Genomic DNA, 10,394 nt, shown 5'->3' on the forward strand with positions numbered 1-10,394 from the left:
TCTCAGTCCAATTTACATAGTGTTCTCAGGAGGTGCCTTTGGTGGACATGGAATGCGAACTGTGGCATTTAGTATGTGATGTGGGCCAGTATCAGGCACCAGGTATTTTTACTAGCATTACTTAGAATTATAATGTTTGAATGGGGTCCTGATACACATGCATTTTTTTCCTTATATGTGATTATTGGGTAGTACGGCTGGAGAAGCATTTACTTGGTATGTACGCTAATATTGTTTAATGTGAGCAGAATGTGACAGTAATGGGGTCTCATGTACTACTAGAGAATTGTACACCAGATTTACACATGGTACGGCTCTCCTCCACTCGTGACAGGATTCAGAAATGGATGGTTAACCACCATTTCAAACTCGACCCAATAGAAACTGAATTTGTACTAATCTCAACTAAGAAATCCAACTTCCCTATCCAAGAGTGACTTTAATCCTTCTCATGCCTGAATTGCAAGCTGGCCATAGTGGAGAATGTCAAATTCATAGACAATCATCTTGGCCTTCATAGGTAAATCTCAGGCATGGCCAAAGGTGCAAAACTCCATCTAAGACTGCTTTGGGGCATCAGGCAGTTCATTCTTGAGCAAGACTTGAAATATGTAGTCCAAGTGTTGTGTTTTTCCAGACAGTGTTATAGAAACTCACTCATCTCTGGTCTCCCTAAAGTGCATCTAGCTCCTCTTAGGACAGTACTCCACGCAGCTGTCTGCTTTGTGACAGTGAATAAGAAATCCAACACCATCTCTCCCATTCTTCATACTCAACAACGGCTCCCCATTGATTCCACAGCCAAATTTAAGATTGTATGCATAAACCATAAAGTCCTCCACAACACCACCACCTCCTAATTGATTGGAATACAGAGTCTTCTGAGCTCAACTGGGATCAAGAAACACCAGATCCCTCCTCGTCGAACCTCCAACATTCAAGCAAGAAAATTAATGAGACACGCATTCTCTAGTGGTGCAACAAGGCTCCGGAACGCCCTCTCAGCAGACATTCACACAACAAATGTTCCATTCACGGTTGAATAGGAACTCAGTATCCTCTTGCAACATCTGCTCTCGGGCAAGATATTTCTCACCACTCCTGCTCATCCCCGGCGATTAGGCAGTGTTTTTTTTTCTAGTTTTGACTCCTTGACGGTTGAGGCAGTGTCAGATCTGTTAAGGTCCACCAAATCAGGCTCTGTCTCCGACCCCTGTCCGCTGTCCGTCTTGCATCCAGTGGTAGATAAGATCAGCTCTATCCTTACGCCTTTGATCAATCAAGTATTGATGTCCTGGAATTATCCCACTGCATGGAAGACGGCCAGTGTTAGACCAATTCTGAAGAAGGCCTCGCTTGATCCTGCTGAGCTCAAAAGCTATCGTCCCAATTTCGGGCCTGCCTTTTGCTGCCAAGATTGTAGAAAAGCATATGAACACTTTGCTTGCTGGTTTTTTAGACCGAAATGGTCTAGTTGACCCAGCTCAGCATGGCTTTCGTCACAATCATTCCACGGAATCTGCTCTTATTGCGGCTGCAGAGGGAATCCGTATGGCAGTCGACGGAGGTGGGAGAGCTATTTTAGTTCTCCTTGATCTGTCGGCTGCCTTTGATACGGTTAACCATACGGTTTTAGTGCAGCGACTAAAGGAGGCAGGCATCAGCAACCAAGCTTTAGCTCTTCTCTCCTCCTTTCTGCAGGACAGACAGCAATCCCTCAGTTGGGACGGCTTGAAATCGGATAATTTCAAGCTGACCTGTGGCGTTCCGCAGGGTTCGGCTCTATCCCCTACCCTGTTTAATCTCTATGTGAGACCCCTGGCGGATGTGGTAAGGAAGCTTGGTTTTTCTTATGTTTCATATGCGGATGACTCGCAATTGGTCATCTCGCTGGTAGACTCCCCGGAGCTCACCGCTCTGCGGTTTCATTTGTGTCTTAAAGACATTATGGCCTGGATGTCAGCGAGTTTTTTGAAAATCAACACGGAGAAGACTGAAGTCATGGAATTTGGGGCTGGGCCTCCGATCTGGAACAACTCTTGGTGGCCTGCGGAGGCAGGACTCTGTCCTCTTCCTGTGCCAAAGGTGAGAAATCTTGGTGTCATATTTGACACCAAGTTGAACGTGTGTGCACAGGTTAATAGCTTAACTTCAGCGTGTTTTCTCCTGCTCAAGTCTCTCCGCAAGATTTTTCCTTTCATTCCGCCAGTTCTTCAGAAGATGGTCATGGCCGCTCTTTTTATTTCAAGACTGGACTACTGTAATGCTATGTTTCTGGGCATGGACAAGTTTCAGCTTAGTAAACTCCAATCTCTGCAGAACACCGCGGTCCGTGTATTGTTGCAAATTCCAAGGGGCCACTCCATTTCCTCTGCTAGGCGTTCGCTGCACTGGCTCCCGATTCAACAAAGAGTTGAGTTTAAGGCACTCTGTCTGGTCCACAAGGCATTTTATGGGGGTGGCTCCATTTTCTGCCACAATCTGTTTAAGCCCTATGTCCCCCGTCGTGAGCTGCGTTCGGCCAATCTTGGCCTTATGTGTATTACCAGATTTAGGCGTTCCAGATGGGGTGGTCGGGCTTTTTCTATCTGTGCCGCACAATTATGGAACCAGCTTCCTGTTTCTCTTCGCCTGGAGCCGGACCTTCTTTCCTTTAGGAAGGCATTGAAGTCCATGCTGTTCTAATGCTCCCTAGGTTTCCTGTTGCCTGCTTGCTTTTCTCCTTCTCACACTTCAGCGCCAAGACGCCGTTGGCATTAGAGCGCTATACAAGCCTTTTTATACTTTATACTTTTATACTTTATTTCAGAGATAATTTGGTCAAAGTGGGGATCAGTGCTCGTATTTTGTCCTCTAATGACTTAACCCCTTCCATGCTGCGCAAATTCCGCCGCTGTGCTGACGGTTTCTTGCGCGGGCGTGGTCATGACGGAACGGTTCCGTCATGAGCACAGCTCAACCGTGGCTCATGACGGAACCGTTCCGTCATGAGCACCGAAGGGGTTAACAGGCCTATCCTGTCTCAACTGTTTCTTCTCTCAGCTCTGTTGGTACACTGTAAATGTGTCATTATGACTGTTAACTAACCCTTTGTTCCTTCACTTTCTTGATGCTGATTAGTTGTTTCACAATATTTGTTAACCAGAATGTAAAGCTCTCCCATCTGCCTTTGGGCCAAGTCCATCTAATATGAAATCACTGATGAATAAGGTTTAGGGACCCTGTCGTTTGATTTACGTTTGAGTTTTTTCGTACAGTCATAAAAGACACCACCCCACAGCTTCATCTCCCCAACACAATGTTGCTTTAGGGTCCAGGAGCGGGGCAGTAGGGAGTTGGGTGTTATGTGATGTTTACCCATTTGCCCCGAAAAATTCTTGAAACTGAATTAATAAGGGCGTTTGTTTAGTGATATAACAATTTCAATATGGCAAAATCATTGTCAGTAGAACAATAACTTTTACAAACAGAAGGGTCTAATCTTATGCTACATAATGGTAGGACGCATGCCAGAAAAGAAAACAATAAAAGTCCCATCCACCTACTATTAGCATCATATTATTAAAAGAAATATTATTTTGTTTTTCTATTGAGCTTCATTCCCCACTACTTTTATTTCTAAGCCCTGTGAATAGCAGATGGTACTATCACTGGTACTGAATTTACTGACTTCAGAAGGATGGAGTGCTAAATCTACTTGTCAGGGTTTCAAGCTCATTTCTTTTTAGATAAGGCATTACCATCCTCCCGGCATTATTTGTGGGAAGATAGCGATTCTCTGTAATACATCTATCAAGAGAGAGGGAGAGGAGGGAATGGTAGGGCTTGTTCGTCTACCCAAGGCTTGCTCAGTAAACAACGAGAATGAGCTAAGGGTGAACTTGAACAGACAAATAAGTATATGGTCATTAAAGTAGTCTCCCTTACAGAAAACCCATTAGGTTTTTAAAAGATCTCACCCACCAAACTATTTGGTGGCATGCTTCATCATTGGGTTCCTACCTAGGGGGCTGAGTGCCTCCTAGGTGTGCTTCGATGCCCGATTACAGCGGAGCAGGTTTTTTTGAAGTGAGAAGGTCAATAAAGGTAGTGTGATTCTTAAAAACTACCTCTACAATGCTAAAAAAGATGGTGTAACCCAGATTATTTATTATGCAGTTCCTGGGGTAGAGTTATTGGCTGTCTTCAGGACCAGTATAGCTCAGATGAATTAGTACCCAGAGCTTGTGTGGCTTAAGCACACTTGCTAAGGTGTGCATAGGTGCGGGACTGGTTGCGAAACATACGATTTCCACCGTCAATTAAAACATTTCTGAACGAGAAAAGGAGACACATAAAACTGAAAAGCATCAATGGGCAATTGGTAGTGGTGAAAAAGGTCAATGCATGCACCCCCAGCCCAGTGCCATCTATCTGCAGACGTATGCGGCTATGTGAGCTGTGATCGTATTGTCAAGCATGCAGAACATATTTGAATATAGAGGACGTCTACTGTGGATCCTATGACATCCTTATTGGTGTTGTGTTTCCCTTAAATGTAGGGTAAGCACGGGCCAATTGGTCATATTTTCATACGGAAGCTCTTAACGCACTGGTTGTGCTCCCAAAAGTCTCACTTACCCGATGAATGGGTATCGTATTGTTTTGTGTACACACAAGAATGTATAGTCATTTGCGTCTATCAGGTAGAAAAACAAAGGTTGATGTATGATCAAAACCCTGAGGGGTCACGGGAAACATCAGTCAAAAATTTATGTGAGTAATTATGGATTTCACGTACTTAAGTTACGAGAATTGTTCGTAACATTGATCCCAGTGGGAGGCGTTGTCTGTTGTAAAACTCTGTCACAAGGAGAAAGTAAGTGCAAAGAAAAATTATTTGCAGTACATTCAGAATGGTAAAGGGGAGTATGATTGGTAAACCAAGCAGTTGCTTCTTTGTACTCTCTGCATCAAGGTCAGCTGCCTGCCTGGTTACCTGAGGTTTGTCTCTTCTTTTTTGTACTAAGCTATCATTCTTAAATATGCTCATTTAGTTTAGGCCTCAAAGCCTTTTTCTATCGACTCTTGCTCACTGTATTAAAACATTTTATCTGGCACTAGCAACCTAATTAGAATTTGCTGACTTCAGACCTATGTGTCATTCAGTTCACTAACCCCATGTTAGGTCATTGACTGTAATACAATGAGACTTGCTGTGTCTGTTATAATAAATAATGATTTAGACATTTATGAATGCTTCATCAGAATAGTGTTGCCAGCTTGCCTCTGCATCTCTGACAAGTCGTTGTCTTCATATTGAAACTTACATCACATTATCTAGCTTAGGTAAGAAGTTTCTCATGAGAACTTTCCTCCCTGTAACAACATTTGAAACAGTGTTATACTAATGTACTGGTGGGAATGTTTACCATGGGAATTGAGCGAAGAGACATCTGAAGTTGATGACACCATTGGATGAGCGGATCCCATTGGCAGGATGAGATGAAGCCAAACAGAGTATTGATACAGTGTTTTATGGATTTATAATAATGAGTGTTTCTAGCTAGTTAGGAGGAGTCGTAGAAGAATTGCTGTGGAGTTCGACCGAGAGAGAGACTCGAGACCCAGACCCATCTTCCCTGCCTTGTGACTCTTCTGGAGAGTTGATCTTTTGCTTTGTTACGAACAGCTACCACTAAAGGTGACTATTTTATCCAATGGCTATACTCCGATCAATGGTACTGCAGAGATCATTCTCTTCTTGACTGTTGCTACTGCAGCTGTGGGAAACTCGGCTGAGATTCCAGAACAACTCTTTTTGGGAAGTTCTTTGTTTATTCTCACTCTTGTAACTTTCCGAAAAAAGGCTGTTTATGGGTTCTATTTAGAATAGGTCCTTTAACTACCTTAATAATGCTTTCCTTTACGGAACACTGTGTTTTGATTTATCAGTCTTTTATTGATATTTCTGTACCAACTGACATGAATAAAGATGACAAAATCAATACTAATAAAGGCCATGAAACTTCACCAACCTCTCGTCATTGACTGCACATTTAAAATGCTATTGTTGATGATATATGCATAGTTCATCTTTTGTTCTAGCTCCATTCATACCACGGTGGCAAAGGTCCATTGACCTTTCTCAAGAGCCATCAGGATTTACCAGGGACGAAATCTGCAAGTAGGGTGTTTTCATTTTGAACCCATACTTGGCTAATCCTCAGGCTCCAGCAACTAGGAATATTATCTCATTGATGACCATTATATGGACCATGACCACGAACCCGACCATGACATCGATCTTGAACGTGACATCAACCATGAACATTACATCAACATGTGATTACCTCTTTTTATCACTCTCCCTCAAACTCTTGTGGCTTGTCAAGTTCAATGCAATCGTCAGGTTGATATAAGGGTTAGTACTTGTAGGGCCGTCCAGGTTGTTACAGGCATCTATAGGAATATGTAAATGAATCATCCGCAGTGCCTGCAGAAAGCAGCAGCCTTTCTGCTCTGCTTTCATAAATGAGCAGAATACACACCTTCCGTCCTTCATAACTTGCTCTGACTTCCATTAGTCATCAGATCGCACTGTCGAGTCTTGCGCGCCTTCAGTCTCTGTTGGTATCCACGAGTAACTCCGAGATGTGGTGACCAATCACAATGAGAAGGAAGATTCTACAAAGCCAGCCAATCACAGATCTTCATCATACCTCTGCATTTGGATGGAGACACTGTAGGAGGCGATGAACACTTTACATTGTAACTCAGATTGCTCAAGGGCATTCTGGATTCTGCCTCGAAACCAAAAACATGTTTCTCAAATTGGTTTAAATTGATACTAAGGATCCCTAGGAGAGCTGCACACTGTGCTGGCTCCCTGGGGCCCACTTTATACTTTCCACCACTCCTCTCTCTCCTTCTCTCCCATGGTTTTTGTTGCAAATGTGCAAGATGCCACAGGATAGCTCCCAGGGGCGCAAAGACCCGTTCCTTAGCAGAACGAGTCGCCATGTTCTGGGGTCTCTGCAGGACTCAAACGCTCATGTCTTTCCAATTAAGCCTGCCTCGCGGGGAACGCAGTCACTTCCCATGCACTGCCACTTACTGCATCCTAATTGTGCCCAAACAAATACATTAATTAAACATCAGATGTGTTCAATGGAAGAAAGAACCAAATGAAAGAAGTGGCATAAGTTAAGCAAAAGGCTGGGAGAATTAGCGAACTACTCTCCAGAGAATGGAAGTCAAATGGGTTTTTATGTTGAACGCTTAAAATACTCCCCTACTTTTCTATATGGCGTCCACACTTAGCAGAGAGGTCCTGTTATAAAAGTGACTCAGAGCTACAGGCTCAAGGTTGATACGATGAGGATGCCGACTTTCATAACAGGAAGAACAGATTTTGGGGGTCACCTGCTGGCATGCAGCACAATATGAAAAACACAGGAAAGATTTTGGAACACCTTGCATGCTCCCATTTTGAGCAGGACTGCAGGAGCCATACCAGGAGGATTCTGGGAGTAAGGGAGTTTACTGGGGCACACACCGGATTTATTTATGAAAGAAAATCCCAAATTAAGTGCAGTTGCGGGATTCATATAGTGATGAACACATTTATGTGGTAGTCAATTATCTAACTTAACTCATCGCTCTTCAGTCACTAGAGAAGGAGTTCTTTGAAGAACAGTTGTTCAGAGTTTTTACAGAGCTGGATCTACGACAAATTTACAGGATATCCACGGATGATAAAAAAATATATATATACAATTAATGTAAACGAGGATCTTTTGTAAGGTGATGTTGTATATCTTCCCTCCTCCCTTTCATTGGTACACCAATATAGGCGGACATCCCTTGGAGTATAAAAAGAAAAGGGACTGGTATCTCGCACCGCTCCGCGTGGGCTTTACACATCTGTTGGAGAAATTTTTGCAGGACAACAGAGTTGCCAAATATTGTTCATGATTTGTGAATGGGTATCATGTTCTCAGGTCCTACTAAAATGAGGACATGCACACTCTAATATATAAATGAGGGTTTGTTGTACGTTACCCTATTATAGAATTTATGGATCAGAATTGTCATGATTCTAAAACAAATAATTGAATAAGTGAATAAAACAGAGGAACATTATAAGTAAACAACTCAAAGATTATCGGTAGTTATCAAAATCCCTATTATACATTCATGCTCAGATTTGCCAAACGACATAAAACGTCCCTCTTCTTCTTGGTAGAGATAAGGTTTCTGTGGCTGCCTAGCAACGATGGCATGTCAACGGATTTCTGAGTGTGCCTGCTGGGTGAAAGCACTTAGGGACCTGTTGGCATGGCAAGTGCCCATTGTCAGGGAGTTTGCACAGACGTGTTAGTGACTCTATGGTAGGGATGCTTAATGTTATGGTTATGCACAATTTGCCAAGGTGTACCCCATGAGAACAAATTGTATTTGCCATAAAATATTGTTAAGATAATGGACACAAATCAAACAATGTTAAGATCTGTTGTTAGTAAGGGTAGTTAGTGAGGCACTATAACCCAAGTAGTAAGGCAATATGCCCTACCTTATGGATCAGCATGGTTTGCGTGATGTAATTAATGGTGTAATGCATAAAGTATCTCCTCAGAGAGTGACAACCACACCAGAGTAGTCCCAGAATCCCTGTCATGCAACTGGCTCCCATGGATCACAACTGTAGCAGCGCTGCTCCCGACTCTGCCTACAACAAATCCCTACATCCATCATAAGTCTGGCTACAAATATATTTACCAGATTTCAAGCAAGCTTAACCTACAGCATACAATATAAAATACAAAGAGTGTCTTTGAGTCTGGTGGCAACAGCAAATGGTTTATTTAGGTGAGCCCCCTTCAGTAATTCACTCAATAGGACGGTAAACACGTGTTGGTATCTTATCAGTGCATTCTTTGGATGTATACATTAGGACCACTTCTCTTTGGTAACAAACGAGACATGAAGGAGTCTCTCTGAGTCATTGCACCGAAGAAGCTGCTTCTCCTCCCTTCAGTGTTCTGTATCCCCATGATGATGTCCATTAAACATGGTCCTCCAGTGCTCACTGTAAGAACATGGGTCAAGGAGAGCTGTGCCAATCGCGACAGGCTGCCTATCTCCCCTCCTGTTGTTTTGAAGCACTCATTAATGGGGGGAAAGGGTGGCAACCTCAGAATGGGATTTCCATGTGATAATGGTAATAAAAAGTCCATTCTAAGATGGCTGACATTTTACAAATATCTCATAGGAGTTCATCCTTTATAGTTCCCGTTTTGTTTTTATGCCTTTCCTTTCACTGTATTCCTGTCTGAATCATGGCAGGGAAGTGTGCGGCACAGGCTTTCCACAACAGGCATAGCACCACAGAGCAGATGAGTATTCTACCTGCTCCCCAGTGACAGTGGCCGCACAGAGACCTGGAGCTGCCTGTGGCAAACTGTAGATCACAGCTCAAAGAAGGATGCAGGAGAGCCGAGTAGTTGCCAGATTAAGATACTTTATTGCATAAGAAGATCCCATCCATCCTGCAGTCAGAGGTTCAAAGTAGTACCTGACCTTTATTTAAGTCATAATACAGCCTGTCTGCTGAGCATGGCACCCAGGTGACATCATGGTGTTACAAGCTGAAGCAGACCCATCGTTCCTAGGTTACACAACAGAGGCTGCATAATCAATTTACCTCACACCTCCTCTCTTTACAAAAAATAAATAAAAGTACATGGAGATTTGCTTTTCTTTTAGCTCACACTTGCCACAGATTTAGGACGGACTATTTCAGGTGAATGGGGGTTTCCCAAGGCTGAACTTGTGGACACTCTCTTGCGCAAGAGTTCTCCCACATCCCAGGAAGAACTTGTGAAGTTTTTGGGGATGGTTGAATTTTACACTAAGTGCATTATGGATTTTGCTAACCTTGATACCAACAAGAGAAGTCACCTAAAGAAGGATGTTGAGTTTTCCTCTGTGAGAGGAAATTTTTGCTACTAAAGGAGCGTCGGGGGAGCCCCAAAGTAAAAAAAATGTTGTTCCTAAGAGGCGTTCGACTGTCACAACTGACAACAGCCTCAAAGGGTTGGGGCTGTCTTGCAACAGAAGATGAACATGGTACTAACACCATCATGTTCATCTCGTGAGGATTAAAAGACACAAAATCTATATACTTTGTAATTGAGAGGGCCTAGCTGTCTACTAGGCTGCGAGGAAACTTAAAAAATGTTTGTGGGGTTCACAATTTATGGTGACAACCGACCATAAACCCCTGATTGAAGTTTTCTAAAAAGGGAATTAATTTGATTTTGGGCCGAATCACAAAGTGGGTCATTGCCTTACAATAATTTGACTTTGCCATTGAAAACATGCCAGGGGTAAGAAACATGGTTGCTGACACC

At 43.0% G+C, this 10,394-nt stretch overlaps 1 protein-coding gene across 1 annotated transcript in view; it reads left to right on the forward strand.

Moving 5' to 3' along the window:
- The window catches only part of LOC146856784 (uncharacterized), a 50,359-nt gene extending 40,366 nt beyond the window's left edge, over positions 1–9,993 (forward strand). Inside the window, exons 3-4 of the mRNA XM_085646992.1 lie at positions 1,460–2,085; positions 9,748–9,993. Of these exons, the coding sequence (XP_085503118.1) occupies positions 1,460–2,085; positions 9,748–9,993 (872 nt within the window). The remainder of the gene's footprint in view (positions 1–1,459; positions 2,086–9,747) is intronic.
- The last annotated feature ends 401 nt before the right edge of the window (positions 9,994–10,394 follow it).

The sequence above is a fragment of the Triturus cristatus genome, chromosome 3_2 (assembly GCF_964204655.1).
Source record: "Triturus cristatus chromosome 3_2, aTriCri1.1, whole genome shotgun sequence".
Classification (NCBI taxonomy): domain Eukaryota; kingdom Metazoa; phylum Chordata; class Amphibia; order Caudata; family Salamandridae; genus Triturus; species Triturus cristatus.